This window comes from Otolemur garnettii, unplaced genomic scaffold, assembly GCF_000181295.1.
Source record: "Otolemur garnettii isolate 467f Iridium unplaced genomic scaffold, OtoGar3 scaffold00031, whole genome shotgun sequence".
NCBI classification, from domain to species: Eukaryota; Metazoa; Chordata; class Mammalia; order Primates; family Galagidae; genus Otolemur; species Otolemur garnettii.
The window spans coordinates 9,488,265-9,505,219 of record NW_003852426.1 but is presented as its reverse complement, the minus strand read 5'-3'; the positions used below and the strand labels follow the sequence as shown (position 1 = coordinate 9,505,219).

Here is a 16,955-nt window from a genome sequence, read left to right as displayed (position 1 = left end):
TGGCAGGTTCAAACCTGGCCCCAGCCAAAAACTGCAAGAAAAAAAAAAAAGTTAATTTTGAAAAATAATTATCCAAAAATATTCAATGCAATTTTGAAGAAAAACACGGAGACTTGACATATCAAATATTGATTTAGTTAAAAAAAAAAAACTACAGAAATTAAAGCAGTACAGAATGAGTATAAAAAAACAAATAAGTAGAGCAGTGGGATAGAAAAAGTGCTCTAAAACAAATTTCACAAATTTGTTTTAAAAATAATGGAATACTAAATAAACAATTTAACAGAGAATGCTAAATTGGGATTATTGGTGAACTACAGATATATGGGAAAAGGCAAAATTAAATTACCACTCATTTCATACACATGCACGGAAAAAGAATTCCAGATACATTAAGAATGTTACCATTAAAAATAAAATGGTAAAACTTCTAAAAGAAAATGTAGAAGATAAGGACAAAACTACAAAGCAAAGCATAGAATTGAGTATCACGACTGTCAAGATAATGGTTACTACTTGGAGAGGAAAGGAGATTTGTAACTGGGGAAAGGAACACAGGGGCATCATGAAGTGTCGGTAATATTCTCTTTCTTAACTTGTGCAAAGATTACACAGGGGTTCATTTTACAACATTTTTTTTCTTTTATCATATTCATGTTTTATTTTACTACTTAAAGTAAATATGATGATTCTTTCAATTGATGTAGAAAAAGCATTTGACAAAATTCAGCACCCTTTCATGAGAAGAACACACAAAAAAAAATCTGTATAGATGGGGTATTCCTCAAAGTTATAAAGACAACATACGACAAACCTGCAGCCAACATCATACTGAATGGGGAAAGATGGAAAGGACTCCTGCTTAGAACTGGAACCAGACAAGGTTCCCCACTCTCACCATTTTTATTCAACATAGTGTGGGAAGTTCTTACAGAGCAATTAGGCAAGAGAAGGAAATCAAGGAGGTCCAAATGAGAAAAAAAGAGATCAAACTATTGCTCTTTGCTAATGGCATAATCTTATGTCTAGAAAACCCCAAAGATTCAACTAAGAGCCTGCTGGATTTGATAAATAAATTCAGCAAAGTCTCAGGTTACAAAATCAAATGTACAGAAATCAGTAGCCTTCATATATGCCCCTGATAATCAAATCAAAAACGCAATACCTTTTGCAGTAGCAACAAAGAAAATAAAATACCTAGGAATATACTTAACAAAGGAGGTGAAGGACCTTTATAGGGAGAATTATGAAACACTAAGGAAAAAAACTGCAGAGGATATAAACAGATGGAAAAATATACCATGTTCATGGATTAGCAGAATCAACATTCTTAAAATGGCTACACCACCCAAAGTGATTTACAGATTCAATGCAATCCCTGTTAAAATACCAATGCCATGTTTTTGCAAATCTAGAAAACATAGTTTGATGCTTTGTATAGACCCCAAATAGCCAATGCAACATTATGTAATTAGAACAAAGTGGGAGGCACCACTGTACCAGACTTCAAACTACAAGGCTACAGTAACCAAAACAGCATTATACTGGCACAAAAAGAGACACACAGACCTATGGATCAGAACAGAGAACCCAGAGGTGAAATCATCTTCATGTTCACATCTGATGTTTGACAGATAAAAATATATATTGGGGAAAAGAATCCCTGTTCAATAAATGGTCCTGGGAAATTTGGATAGGCACATGTAAAAGACTGAAACAGGATCCACATCTCTTACCACTCACAAAAATAACTCATGATGAATAGAAGACTTAAATGTAAGGAAGGAAACTATGAGAATCCTAGAAGAAAATGCTGGAAAAACTCTTACAGCTATCAGGCTAGGCAAAGAATTCATGAAGAAAATCCCAAAAGCAATCACAGCAAAAACAAAAAAAAATGGGAACAGATCTAATTAAAAAGCTTCTGCATAGCCAAGGACACAATCAATGGAGCAAAAAGACAATCCACAGAATGGGAGAAAATATTCACATGCTACACATCTAATTAAGAACTGATTATCAGAATCTACAAAGAACTCAAGCAGATAAGCAAGAAACAACCAAACAACCCCATTAAAAAGTGGACAAAACACATGAACAGAAACTTTTCGAATGAAGATATACTACTGGCCAACAAACTCATGAAGAAATCTTTAATGTCCCCAATCGTTAGGGAAATGCAAATCAAAACCCAATATCACCTAACTCCAATGGCAACGATTCATGTTAAAAAGTCCCAAAACAACAGATGCTGGTGTAGATGCAGAGAGAAAGGAACTCTTTCTTATACACCATTGGTGGGACTGGAAACTAGGACAACCTCTGTGGAAAATTGTATGAAGAATACCTCAAGGAACTTAAAGCAGACCCACCATTTCATCCTGTGATCTCACTGCTGAGTATATACCCAAAGGAAAAAGGTTATTTTACAAAAATGACACCTGCACTTGAATGGTTATAGCAGCACAATTCACAATCGCAAAGACGTGGAAACAACCCAAGTGCCCAGAAATACATGAATGGAATAATAAAATGTGGCATACACATACTATGAAGTACAACTCAGCCATAAAAAATAGCTATCTAATATCTTTTCAATGGAACTGGAAACCATTCTTCTAAGTAAAACATCACAAGAATGGAGAAACAATCACATGTACTGAATATCAAGTTAGAACTAATTAATCAGCATGTTAAGTGCACGCTTGGAAGTAAATGTCAATGAAATAAAGCTTGGGGATTAGGGTAGGAGTGATGGATAAATTGACACCTGCTGGATACAGTGCACACTACCTGGGTGAAGGGCACACTTACAACTTTGACTCAATCTGTACAAAAAACAAAGTATATAAATAAAACACATGTACATTCTAATATTCTGAAACAATGGATGGATAGATAGATAGAATGTCTTCTAACACTGGAATAGGAAAGGTTTCCTAACAAAATACAAAAAGCATGAAGTCTGTAGTCACTGGAGGTAGCTAAGTAGAGGCTGAATTAACATCTGTAATTAATATATTTAACTAAATTAAAACTTAAACGTTTCACATAACTAAAGACACCATAATAAGTAAATAGACATGATACTACGGGAGTTAAGAAAGGATTAACATCTGAAAAATATTAATTAAACGCCAGTAATACAGTGATAACATTAAATAACTCAAAAGAAAATTGAGTAAAGGATAAGAACAGGTAATTCAACTTAGAAGAAACCTAAATTGCCATTACATATGCTTTAACCTCAATAATAGGGTAAGGCAAAGTAAATCCAGATACTATTTCACATCTAACATGCTGGCAACAAGTAAAAATCTGGCAACCCTAAGGGTAACCAAAAGAAATAGGAACTCTTTCATATGCTCTCACAAAAACATATAAATTAATATAACCCCTATTTGAAGGACCTGGTAATAACCAATAAAAGGTCCATATAGGGCCAGGCACAGTGGTGCATGGCTGTAATCTTAGCACTCTGGGAGGCCGAGGCAGGTGGATTGCTTGAGCTCACAAGTTGTGGAGATCAGCCTGAGCAAGAGTGAGACCTGTCTCTAAAAAGTAGTTGGGCATTATGGCAGGCACCTGTAGTCCCAGCTACTTGGGAGGGTGAGGCAAGGGGGTTGCTTGAGCCCAAGAGTTTGAGGTTGCTGTGATCTATGACATCACGGCACTCTCCTAAGGGTAACAAAGTGAGACTTTGTCTCAAAAAAAAAAAAAAAAAGGCCATATAGTTTTGCTCTTAGCAATTCCACTGAGAAACTCTTGAACACGTGCAAAGGAAACCCAAACAAAGATGTTTAGTGAATGTGTATTACTGCTGTCTGTAATAGCAAAAAAAAGCAGAAACAACTGTCTTTCTGAGGAAATGGATGATAAAACTTCTCTACCTCCTTAAATAGAGGATACTAGGCATAATTTAAGTATCTCCCAAATGTCTGAAAGTCTGTATGACAAAATATAATCATAAAGAAGAATAGCAGATACCAACTAAGTGAATGAATTAAATTCACTGGTACCAAAGTTAAAGTTAAAAGACAAAGTTAATGAGAAAAGAATGGCTATCAAAGTCTACATGTGGCATTGCTATAGATTAAACGTTTACATCCCACCACAACTCACAGGTCTAAACCTAATCCCCAATGTGAAGGCATCTGGAGATGGGGCCTTTGGGAGGTGATTAGGTCATAAGGGTAGAGCACTGAGGGAATAAGATTCATGCCTTTTAAAGAGACCCAAGAAAACTGCTTTGCTCCTTCTGCCATGAGAGAGTACGGGGAGAGGACAACTAGGCTACCTTCTCTGAGCCGGGGATAGAATCAGAACTGTGAGAAAGAAATTTCTGTTGTGTATAAGCCACTCAGTTTATGTATCTTGTTATACTAGCCCAAATGGACTAAGGTATTATATCTTTCATGTAAGGATTTTAAACACAAATACATATTCTGTGTGTATAATAAGCAGGTTATAGACACAAATGCAACAAAAGTGCAAAGCCTTCAAGGGAATAGGAGACTACAGCAGGATAGAGGAAGAGGAAAGCATTGGAGACTTTAGCAGAAACAAGAAATCTAAAGCAAATAGAAAATGGTTAGTATCTATTTAATTTCAGTGGTGTTATATTATTTTCTGTACATTGTTTGCAGCTTTTCATAATTTAAATTGTGATGGAATTGTTAAGAAAACAATTGAGATTAAATACATAACAAATTTTTTTAAACCCCTGAAGGTTCTAGCTTCAATGATTTATGGAACTCTTTCTTAATCTTTCTATAAGCTCCTCAACCTCCTTAAACAGAGGGTCCTAGACAAAGCTTAAACTTCTCCTAAATGTCTAAAAGTCTACATAATGTGAATCAAAGAATTAAAAATTTTAAATGAAGGACAAGTTCAGTGGCTCACGCCTGTACTCCTAGCACTCTGTGAGGTCAAGGCAGATGGATCGCCTGAGCTCACAGGTTGGAGACCAGCCTGAGCTAGCGTCAGACCCTGTCTCTAAAAATAGCCGGACTTTGTGGAGGGCCCCTGTAGTCCCAGCTACTTGAGAGGCTGAGGCAAGAGAATTGCTCAAGCCCAGGAGTTTGAGGTTGTTGTAAGGTATGATGTCACAGCACTCTACCAAGGGCGACAAAGTGAGACTCTCAAAAAAATAAATAAATAAATAAATAAAGATTTTAATTTTAGAACTTAAATAAATCCAGCAACTCTTAATTTCTGCTACGACATGACTCAGACCATAGGGTAATCCAGACTCAAATTAGATACTTCCAGGAATTATCTACTTTCATTTTTCCATGGAAAAAACATTGTGAGAAAATTATCCTGATTTCAAGACAAAATCTCTCTCCTTATGGCTATCACACTCTGGTCTTCTGCCTTCACTGTACAGTCTATGTTTGATTTCACATGAAATCTCATCAAATATTTGAGGATATCATGTCACTCCTAAACTCACTTTTTTTTCAGGTCCAACATCTCCATCTACTTTCCTTGAATGGCACTAATTCACACCCTTGGCCTATTTTTCTATGAATTACCCACTTCTTATTGCTTTATAGAAGCTCTTTAAATATTATGGATACTAACTCTTTGTTATATACACTAACATATTCTCCCAGAAGGACTTTTAACTTTGTTTATGGTGTTTGCTGTCATATATAAGTTACTAATTATTTTTTATGTAGCTTAATCTGTCTTTTTTTTTCCTTTTGTGGCACTGGATTTTGTATCGTGCTTAAGAAGATAAAGTCACACATTGTGCTCTGGTTCATATATAGTTTCGTTTTGATTTTCATATTATGTTTTTAAGACTTTTCTTACTATGGCCAAGTAGGGTGGCTCACGCCTGTAATCCTAGCACTCTGGGAGGCCGAGGTGGGAGAACCACCTGAACTGAGGAGTTTGAGACCAGCCTGAGCAAGAGTGAGACCCCATCTCTACTAAAAATAGAAAAACTAGCCAGGCATTGGTGGGGGTGCCTGAAGTCCCAGCTACTCAGGAGGCTGAGACAACAGGATTGCTCAAGCCCAAGAGCTTAAGGTTACTGTGAACAACAGGGCACTCTACCCAGAGGAACAGAGTGAGACTGTCTCAAAAAAAAAAAAAAACTTCTCTTAACATGTTTTTGAGATTCATTCATGTTATTTCATGTATCAACAGTAATTTTTTATTTCAGTTGTATTTCATTGTTTCATTTCACAAATAGTTTATTTCCCATTTGGATTGTTTTTAGTGTTTAGTGATTAGGATTAAGGCCGCTATAAATTTCTTATGTAAGTCTTTTTAGTGGACATATATTTTAATTTTTCTTGGGTATACACCTAGGAGTGGAACTCCTAGGCCACAGGGTAGCTAACTAGTATATACTGAGTTGTACAAGAAGTTGCTAGAAGGCTTTATAAAGAAGTCCTACCATGTTACACTCCCACGGCATAGTGTCAGAGTTCCAGTTCTCCACAACCTCATTAACACTCATGCGTACTGGGCTTTTTAATTTTAGCCATTTTAGTGAGCTTGCAGTAATATCTCACTGCAGTTCTACTTTACATTTCCCTGGTCACTAATGACATTGAAGACCTTTTCACGTGCCTATTAGGATATTATTTGAAATGCTGGTCCAAATAAAAAATCAAATTGTTAATCTTCCTGCCAGGCAGTAATAACAGCCAGACAGCTGCACACTCACCACTGTAACACTGATATGAAGAAGCCTAGTCTGTGACAGCACAGGCAGCTCCACGGATCGACCAAGAGGAATTTATTTAGCATCTAGCACTGTGACTGCTCATTCTATCTTTTCCCTCTCTCTTTTACAGAAAGCATAAACAATTTTAAAAAGAAGCCTGGGAATAAATGATGGCCATTCTTCATTATTTCCTTCTCAGTGCATATTGTTATGGCTTCCTCCTTGAAATGAGAAATATCTTAAAATTGATTTTAGGTGGTGATTTTAATGATGTTGCTTCACGGTCATGAATAAACTGAGTTTCAAAAAGGAATCTGGAAGGAATTTAAAGAAGACTCCTCTTCCCTATACTTTTAAGGACAAAATACAATGGCTAGAACACACACGAGAATACTACTCAAGATGCAATTATCTGAGTCAATCTACCTGTTCAATCTGTTTATACCATATCATCAGCACATCCTCTAACTGATGAACAGTTTCTGAATTGCTGGCTGCTGCAGTCACTTCTTCAAAGGTATGCAGTTTGGAAAAATCAACATGGTCTATAGTCTTTAACTTCACTGTCCCTTCAATACTCACTGTAGCACCTAAAAAGGAAAAGACAATAATAAGAAGTGTTTAATATCCATATGTTAAATTTTATTTTATTTTTTTTAGACAGACACTGCTCACAGCAACCTCCAACTCCTGGGCTCCAGCTAGTCTCCTGCCTCTGCCTCCCAAGTAGCTGGGACCAAAGGCGCCCGCCACCACGCCTCGCTGGATTTTTTGGTTGCAGCCATTATTGTTGTTTGGCGGGTCCGGGCTGGATTCGAACCCACCACCTTAGGTGTATGTGGCTGGCACCTTAGCCACTTGAGCCACAGGCGCCGAGCCCATATGTTAAATATTAATGTGAGCTTTCAATCTGTAAATGCTGAAATGTTAAAGATCTAATACTTTACAGAAATTTGTAATTGACAATCAGACTGTAATTTGCTTATTAATAAAATTGTATATTTTAGGGCCAAGGATGGTGGTTCACACCTGTAATCCTAGCACTCTGGAGGCTGAGGCAGGTGGATTACTTGAGCTCAGGAGTTTGAGACCAGCCTGAGCAAGAGTAAGACCCCCTTTCTACTGAAATAGAGAAACTAGCCAGGTGTCGTGGTGGGCACCTGTAGTCCCAGCTAGTTGAGAGGCTTAGACAAGAGGAGCTCTTGAGCCAAGGAGTTTGAGGTTGCTGTGCGCTGTGATGCCATAGCACTCTAGCCTAGGGAAACAGAGTGTGACTCTGTCTCAAAAAAATAAAATGTAATATTTTAACTATATTAAAAAATGAAATTAGGGTGGCGCCTGTGGCTCAAGGGAGTGGGGCGCCAGCCCCATATGCAGGAGGTGGCAGGTTCAAACTCAGCCCCAGCCAAAAACTGCAAAAAATAAAAATAAAATAAAATTATAGATTTTAAAAGGTTCATAATAAAGTACATATTTTAATGTGATAAAAATTTTCATTAATATTAGAGGAAGAGATTGTTTCTACCATAATAGAAAATAGAAAAGAAAACATATTCTACTCCTGCAAAGATACCTAGAAATAAGGAATTCTAATGATTTCACAGCTTACCTGTAGGTCTCAATTACATTAACATCTTTTAGGATACAAATATTTTCTCTAGAGTTTATTTTTAATGACATACAGTCAATTTGCTCATTTTTACTCTTTAGTATCATTAGTTTACTAAACATTAAATATTTTATACTTACCATCTAAAAATGAAAGGTATCTGTTGATAGTTTCGGTGAAAATATATTTTTCAGATTCTCCCTGTTTGGACTGGTTTAAAGCACCCCAACTGTTTGTTGCAAGAATAGCTGGTAGAAATATACTTGCCAGCATATTCCTAATCCCTTTTAAGAGTCCTTCTGATGCATCCAGAACAGTAAATAGCACGTCCTGAAAGGGTAATGTTTAAATGTTATTTTAGATGCTGATTCCATTAAAGAACTAAAAATCATAACCTATTTTCTACTGCAAAAACATAAAACATAGACCACTAATATATTTTATAAACTATTAGGGAAACTTAAGTGATTAGGAATATTAGAGCTCTAAAGTCAACAAACTTATTATTCTGCCTGCATTTTAAGTAGTCATATGTTTGCTCATCACAGAGACACTTTTCCTCGATGTTTTAATTTCTGTATAGGAATGGCACTATAGCCTAGAGCCTAACAAGGTGAGAGAGATGGAAGTGAACCTCCTGCATAAATAAAATCCTCAGTTTAAAGTTGCCCTATCCATGAAATGAGAACCAGAAAAACTCCATCAGGCCAAGAAAAAAACAATGAAGCTAGCCCTTACCCAGAATTTTAGTAAAAGAAATTACCAGCCACAAAATATCAAAAGCCCAGAACTCAAAACCCCACCATCCATGAGTGTAATATCTTAATTAATATATTTTAAGTGACTTGGAAATCCCAAACCAAGAAATTAAGATTAAAAAACTCCTCTAGGGTTGCCAAAAATCAATTGCTTATTTTTTAATTCTGAGTGTGTAGCAATAAAGAATACCATGACTACTGGTACAGTTTGGTGCCATGGTTTTGATTTGTGCTAAATCTTGATTTGAAGCTTCTGCACTATCAGTCAAATGCCAACAAAATGAAAAGAGTAAATGGCATGTTAGTATTATACAAAAATTGGTTTGACCTACAGTTCCCTCAAAAGAGTCTTAGGTACCACTGTAAGAACAGCTACCTGGCTCAGCTATGATTACCCTTACATAGCTATAATGATATAAACAAGTATTTAGCTAAGCCAAATAGAATATAACTATGTTGGAAGAACAGAGGGATGGAGAAACAAAGAGAAAAGCCAGAAGTTAATTTTAAAAGCCAAATCCTCCACTTCCATAGAGAAAAGTCCATAGATAATATCTATGCTGGCAAAGGGAGCAATCAGAGCATATTATTTGGCAATATGGAAGTAAATGAAAGAATACACCAAGAGTTTAATAGTTCCTTCTGGAGAGCAGGGTAGAAGTCAGTTTTTCTTAGCAAGGCTTACAGAATCTCTTCTTTCTTTAATCTACATGCACATACAACAGTGTTACACAAAAACTAATTTATAAAAAAGAATGGGTTAAGTCACGGACAAATTGAGAGCTAGTGAAACAAAAGATAGATTGAGGAAAGATTCACATACAGAGACAGTATAGGGAAAAGACAGGGTAAAACCAGGCAGAAAGAAAAAAGACAGATTACCTATGAATTACACTATGAATCACACTAACAGGAAAGGTCTCATCAGCCACAAGAGAGATAATGAAATGTTTACAAGGTGTCAGGGGACTATAACTACCAATTTAGGATCCTAACCCAAGTGAAACAACTTCTCTTCAAGCTATCTGTTGTAAACAGAAAAGGAGCAAAATTGGATTAGATTTCAGTTTCCTTTTCCATTGTAAAAGGCATTAAGATTCTCTATCATGCTTGTAATCCTAGCACTGTGGGAGGCCGAGGCGAGTGGATTGCTTCAGCTCATGAGTTCAAAACCAGCTTGAGCAACAGCAAGACCTCATCTCTACTAAAAATAGAAAAACTGAGACAACTGAGACTTGAACCCAAGTTGGAGGTTGCTGTGAGCTATGACAACATAGCACTCTACCCAGGGTGACAGCTTGAGACTTTTGCCTCAAAAAAAAAGATTCTCTATAAGTAAAATAAAGAGTATTAATATTTTCTGAAAGTCTACTGTATGTCAGGCAATATAAGAAGAATTCACTTGTATTATCATTTAGTGTTATAATAGTCCTGCCAAGTAGTTATTATCAGCCCCAAATTTACAAATGTAAAGACCTAAGTCTCACAGAGGATGAACAACTTGCCAAAGGAAACACTGTTAGTCAGCGGTAAGGCTAGGAGAAAAGTTCAGGCCTATCTTGCCAAAATTTGTACTTTTCCCATTCCACCATCCTGTTTTTCTAGGACTAAGAACCAATCTCCAGGATGTAGGTCAATTCTTCCTTCTTCTTCTAAAACTACTAGAGAGGTAAACTATTGAGTGAAGACAGAATTAAATAAAGTAACTAATACTTAAAATAGTATGAACAAGATTAAATGTGTTTCTAGTGAATGGAAAGATAAAAATTATTTGCATACCATTTAGAAGGAATGAAATTTTCATGCATTTTAAAAGTAGTATTTAAAGTAGAAATACAACTACCTCTATTATAGCTAATTTCTCCATTTCTTTAAATATGTGAATATACTATTTTCTTAGAACTCAATTCAGTACTACATTTAAAAAGGGAAATCAAAGCAAAGCAAAAGTTTAACTATGAAAATACATCCAATGCTTAACTAGATACTGGCAAGAAAAAAATGTAAACATACCTCATTAACACTTTTAACATTGATAGCAACATCATTACGACAACGAACAAAAAACACACACAGTCCTTTTAGTTTCTCTGGGGCCGCGTTGTCTATATACAATCTCATCATTTTTGACCCTTTGGTTACTCCAGGAATGGTCCGACCGCATTCTGAAAACAAAAGCTAAAAAATTAGCATATGATCATGTAACTGATCAAATGTGATACATTTCTATGGTTCTCACATTATTGTTTCTTATTTTACTTTGCTGTAAGAAGTGTTCAATAGGATCATAAACCAAATCTTTTTTGGTCTACAAAAGAATTGTCGATAATTATAATTCTTAAATTGCAGCTTTCTCTGAGTTTCTCTGGGTGCCTTTCCCTGAATGCTGCACTTTTGTTCCTTCTGGTCTGGTCTCAAGGCCTTCACACAAACTGTTCTCCTATCCTATCCCCAACCTTATGCTTACCAAACTCCTACTCACCTTTTAGATCTCAGCTGAAATGCCTCCATTTCAGAAAGCCTTCACTGACTCTCCTGAGAAGGTCCAGTTTCTGTCCTAAGTCTACTGATAGCACTTAATTTATATTTCATACTTCCTTGAACTGATTTCAATAAAAATTAAACATTTGGCCAGGTTGGTGGCTCATGCCTGTAATCCTAGCACTCTGGGAGGCCAAGGCAGGTGGACTACCCGAGCTCACGAGTTCAGGACCATCCTGAGCCACAGCAAGACCCTGTCTCTACTAAAAATATTAAAAGTAGCCCGGCATTGTGGCCAGTACCTGTAGTCCCAGTTACTCAAGAGGCTGAAACAAGAGGATCACTTGAGCCCAAGAGTTTGAGGTTGCTGTGAGCTGTGATGCCACAGCACTCTACTGAGGGTGACATAGTGAGACTCTGTCTCCAAAAATTAATTAATTAATTAAAAGACTATAGAATAATATGTAGAGTTTGATCTCATTTTTGTTAAATATGTATGTAAACTAAAGCAGTTACAAAAGGACATTTATCAAGGACTTAACAGTGCTTTCTTCTGCGTGAGACTATGGATGGTTTGTATTTTTATTCTAATTATAGATATTTTCTTAATTTTCTATAATTTTCAGCTGTTGTTTTGATTTTTAACAATAATTTGGGCCAGGCATGGTGGCTTACACCTATAATCCTAGCATTCTGTGAGGCCAAAGCAGGTGGATTGTTCCAGCTTAGGAGTTCTGAAACCAGCCTGAGCAAGAGTGACACCCATCTCTACTAAAAAGTAGGAAAAAAATAGCCAGGCATTGTGGTGGGAACTGGTAGTCCCAGCTACTTGTGAGCCTGAGGCAGGAGGATCACTTGAGCCTAAGAGTTTGAGGCTGCTGTGAGCTATGATGCCCTGGCGCTCTACCCAGGTCAACAGAATGAGACTGTGTCTCAAAAATAATAATAATAATTTTAATATTTCCCCAAGGATAAGAATTGGGAGGGACAGAAAATCCACAAAGCAAACCTAGTGACCAAATTTGAGTTTACTTGTTTTGTAGAGGAAACAAGCTATATACCATATTTTGCCATGTCTAATGTAAAACTTTTGCCCAAATTTTCTTTTTTTTTTTTTTTCAATTTTTGGCCAGGGCCAGGTTTGAACCCGCCACCTCTGGTATATGGGGCTGGTGCCCTACTCCTTTGAGCCACAGGTGCTTCCCCTTTTGCCCAAATTTTTTGGGGAAAAAATAAGGGTACATGTTATACAGGAATAGTACTGATTCTGTATCTATATAAATGTTTTTAATTCTTTTTTTATGCTTATTCATGAAAAGTATAACTGTAGAAAGCAGAAACAATATCAGTACACAAAATAATATCCTGGAATATAGTAATCAGTTTTGTTTAACTTAGGACAAGCTTGCAACAAAAGCATTTTTGACCAATGAAGAGTGACCTATTTCTCTTCATACATTCAGGTGGGAGCTAGCAATCTAGCAGATATTTTTTATAAAAATTATTGGGAAGTCCCTCAGAAAATGTCAAAACAGTTTTTATACACTGCAAGCTTGAAGCTAACAGTTGTTAAATATGCGAAAAAAAAACATGGCAACAGAGCTGCCAAGAGACACTTTGGACCTCCTCCCACCGAGAGTGTCATCAGATTGAGGAGGCAACAGGCAGAGAAGCTTCTTCAAATGCCCAGACAGAAGAAGGCAATGTGAGGGGACCTCCAAAGTGGCCAGAGGGAGAGGAAGAGGTGAAGGCCTGCAATCTCTGTTTTGACCAAGATGACACAAGAAGAGGGTAATAGGATTGCATGAGAAAAAAACATTGATGATTTCTCAGGGACACCTAAATCATGCTTTAACTTTATGAAGAGAGAAGGTTTGAGCATAAGGACATGAAAAGAATTGCCCCCAAAACTTCCAGAGCCTATAAGAATCAAGTTTTGGAATTTCATTCTTATGTTATCAAACTTCAAAAAACTTACAAAAGTCCTACAACTTTGAGCTATCCCAAATCGCCAATATGGATGAGGTCTCACATTTGATGTGCCATCCTGCAGAACTGTGGATGTCAGAGGAGGAAAGACCATGGCTAATGAAACTAGGGGACCTGAAGAAACATTTCACTGTTGTTCTAGCCTGTTGTGCAGATGGGACAAAGCTACCACCTATGATCATCGTTAAAAGAAAAACATTTCCAAAAGAAAAGATTTTGAGTGGAGTTATTGTCCTGTGCATGAAAAAGCATAGATGAATGAAGAGAGCATGAAAATCTGGTTTAATGGCCGGGCGTGGTGGTGTGGTGGCTCATGCCCTTAGTCCTAGAGCTGAGAGAGGCTGAGGAGGGTGGATTGCCTGAGCAGAGATGTTCGAGACCATCCTAAGCTGGAGTGAGCCAGAATGAGAAACCCTGTCTCTACCAAAAAAAAAAAAAAAAAGCTAGGAATTGTGGCAGGCACTTGTCATTCCAGCTACTTGGGAGGCAAAGGGCAAGAGAATCACTAAAGAAAGAAAAGAAAAAAAAAAATAAAAACAAACTTCAAACTAAGATGAATAAAAGCCAGTTGAAATTAAAAGCAAAATAAAAAAAAAAGAAAGAAAGAAAGAAAATCTGGTTTAACAAAGTCTGGTCACAAAGGCTTGGAGGACTATTTTAAAAACCAGCTTTGCTTGTTTTCTGTGACTTCAAAGCCCATGTTACACAAAGTGCAAAAGTAATCACAGTGGACTTGAAAACCCAACTTGCTGTGATACCTGGTGGGTTATCAGTGAACAAGCCCTTGAAGGCCCTAATGAAGAAAGAGTGGATGTCATGGATGCAGTCAGCTGATCACAATTTAACACCATGAATCAAGAAAGCATCTGTCACCAAGGTTCATGACTGGATCCTAAGATTGTGGAATGGCCTCAAGAAAGAAGTGGTTATGAAATCATTTTATAAAATGCGGCATCAGCAATGCTACGCATGGAACCGAGAATGATGAAATTTACCAGGATGAGGAAAGTGACTCTTCAGAGGACACTGGAAATGTAGAAATGGAAGAAGAAAATACTTCTGATATTGACAGTGGCAGAGAACCCTTGGCCTTCTATGATGGGCATGTGTAAATATCATGAATTTATTGCTGGTACATGAAATTTCTTGTACCTTGTTACCTGTTCTTGCATTTTTTAATTATTTGTTACATAAAATTCCTTGTTAAATTATTATGTTTTTTAACATGACATGTTAAAAAAATGTTAAAATTCCTTTATAATGCAAAACACAAGCATCTACAAACAAATAAAATTTTAAATTAAAAAATTAAATTGTTTTTTTCTGGAAAGTTTGAGCCAAAAACACAGGTACAAGTTATACATGGGAGGGCATTATACATGGCAAAATATGCTGCAGGTATATTAAGCAATTAGAGGAAAATAGAAGAACATAATCAAATGCCATATGTGTGATGCGAACTTTAAGACAGGAATCTGGTGGTGGCTGTGGTTTGGAAGGCTCTCCATCAGAGACAAGATGAGAACCCAAACTAACGGGGTGATCTGAAGAAGGAGTAGGATTTCCTGGATGGCAAGAAGAAAGGCAATCAGAGAGAGTCAGAAGAGTGGAGAGAAGGACACAGAGATGACTCTGGTCTGTACAGAGAACAATGAAGACAGGTGCTTAAAGGGAGCAGCACATTCACATCTGGAAGAGCAGGAGAGCAGCCCAGACAAGTGCTGGGTGCCCTCATTACCATGGGCCTCAGGCGAATGAGGGATTTAGCCCTAATCCAATAAACATCAGGATAGTAAGAGTTACTTGACAGGATTTAGTGGTGTGAAGTTCAGAGAGAGAATCTGATAACAGAGATATTGGTTTTCATGGGAAGCAGGAGATGCGGGCCTAGCTTAAGGCAACAGAGGAAGGAAGTGAGAAAGAACCAACAGGAGGGACATATTGAAGGTAAAGGCACGGGACTTGGCAGAGGAGGAGTCTGAACCAAAAGGATAACCCAGGTACCTAGCCATTACATTAAGGCAAAGCTTAACAAGCTGGTAGCATGTTAACTACCTTAGGCACACTCCACCCAGCAGAGAGAGCTAGGGAGTCCGACTGACAGCAGAAGCAGGCACAAGATCCCCAGCCAGGACCACAGGGTGCTCTGGATAACACTGGGCTCTGGATAGAGTCATGGCCATCTCTAGTCATCTAGACAAGATGGCTCCATCTGTCTCAGGGACAATGCAATTAAACTCTAATGAAAATATGTGTTCCCTAGAAGAGGTCGATGATTTCTATAAAGAAGGTTTCTCCTTAAATCATTATAGTAATGCCTGAAATACATATATATTTGGGCTGAAAATATACTGTTAAGACACTGTATGTTTTACACATAAGTTTCCAGTAAACTTTTCTTTATAAATAGAGAATTCTCCATGTCTAAGAGAAACCATATACTTCACATTAACCTTCGTTAACTAATTACTGGTATGCTGCCCTCACAAAACATTCTTACCGACACCAGGCACGTCTCCTTCCTGGTAGAAAATTTTCAATGTCTTACAACCATCTTTCCCAAAAAAATTAGCAAACGCTTCCAGCTGTTAAATAAAAGAAAAAATTATGATCAATAAAGTGACTAGGAAATAATGAAGACTCCCTTTGGGAAGCTATGCACTGACACCAGCCCCCAGTCCACTCTTAAAAGCAATTTTGCAACTCTTTTTCTGGAATGGCATCAGAGGTGCTGTCATATTATCCTTGATGTCCCGATTGCCATCAAAACGTCATCCTTTCAATGTATCTTTGGGTAAAGAATAAAGTCACTAGGGCGTCAGATCAGATAGAGTAGGGAGGGTGTTCTTTTTTTTATTATTAAATCATAGCTGTGTATGTTAATGTAATCATGGGGTACAATGTACTGGTTTTATATACCATTTGAAATATTTTCATCAAACTGGTTAACACAGCCTTCACCGCATTTTCTTAGTTACTGTGTTAAGACATCTATACTCTACACTTAGTAAATTTAACATGTACCCTTGTAAAATGCACCATAGGTGTGATCCCACCAATTATGGGAGGGTGTTCTAACACAGTTATTTATTTACTGGCTAAAAATTCCCTCAGTGTTCATCAGTGAGCTTCTTCAGGACCATTTTTGCACAAGATTTTCAGTTAAAATTTTCCTCTTTCCCTATGTTTATTTGGTCTGTTATGCTTCTCAGCGTCAACTGACAATTTTGACACACAATTCAATGAATTTTTGCAATGTTTTTGTCAGTTCTTCTCCTTACTGGCTACCCCAATCTCTCTTCATCAGTGATGCTTTCTCTCTCCCCAGGAAAATGTTTAATCTATTTGTACACTACCACTTTCTTCACGGCGTTATCCTCACAAAGTTGGACTAACATGTCCCTGATTTCACTTCCCCTCTTGCCAAGTTTAA

General features: G+C 37.2%; 1 protein-coding gene across 1 annotated transcript in view; it reads right to left on the bottom strand.

Annotated features, from left to right (window-relative positions):
- DNAH8 (dynein axonemal heavy chain 8) overlaps positions 1–16,955 on the bottom strand; it is a 294,583-nt gene that overhangs the window by 272,074 nt on the left and 5,554 nt on the right. The window contains exons 3-6 of the mRNA XM_003789318.3: positions 16,023–16,107; positions 11,066–11,217; positions 8,435–8,624; positions 7,112–7,275 (exon numbers count right to left, since the gene is read on the bottom strand). Of these exons, the coding sequence (XP_003789366.3) occupies positions 7,112–7,275; positions 8,435–8,624; positions 11,066–11,217; positions 16,023–16,107 (591 nt within the window). The remainder of the gene's footprint in view (positions 1–7,111; positions 7,276–8,434; positions 8,625–11,065; positions 11,218–16,022; positions 16,108–16,955) is intronic.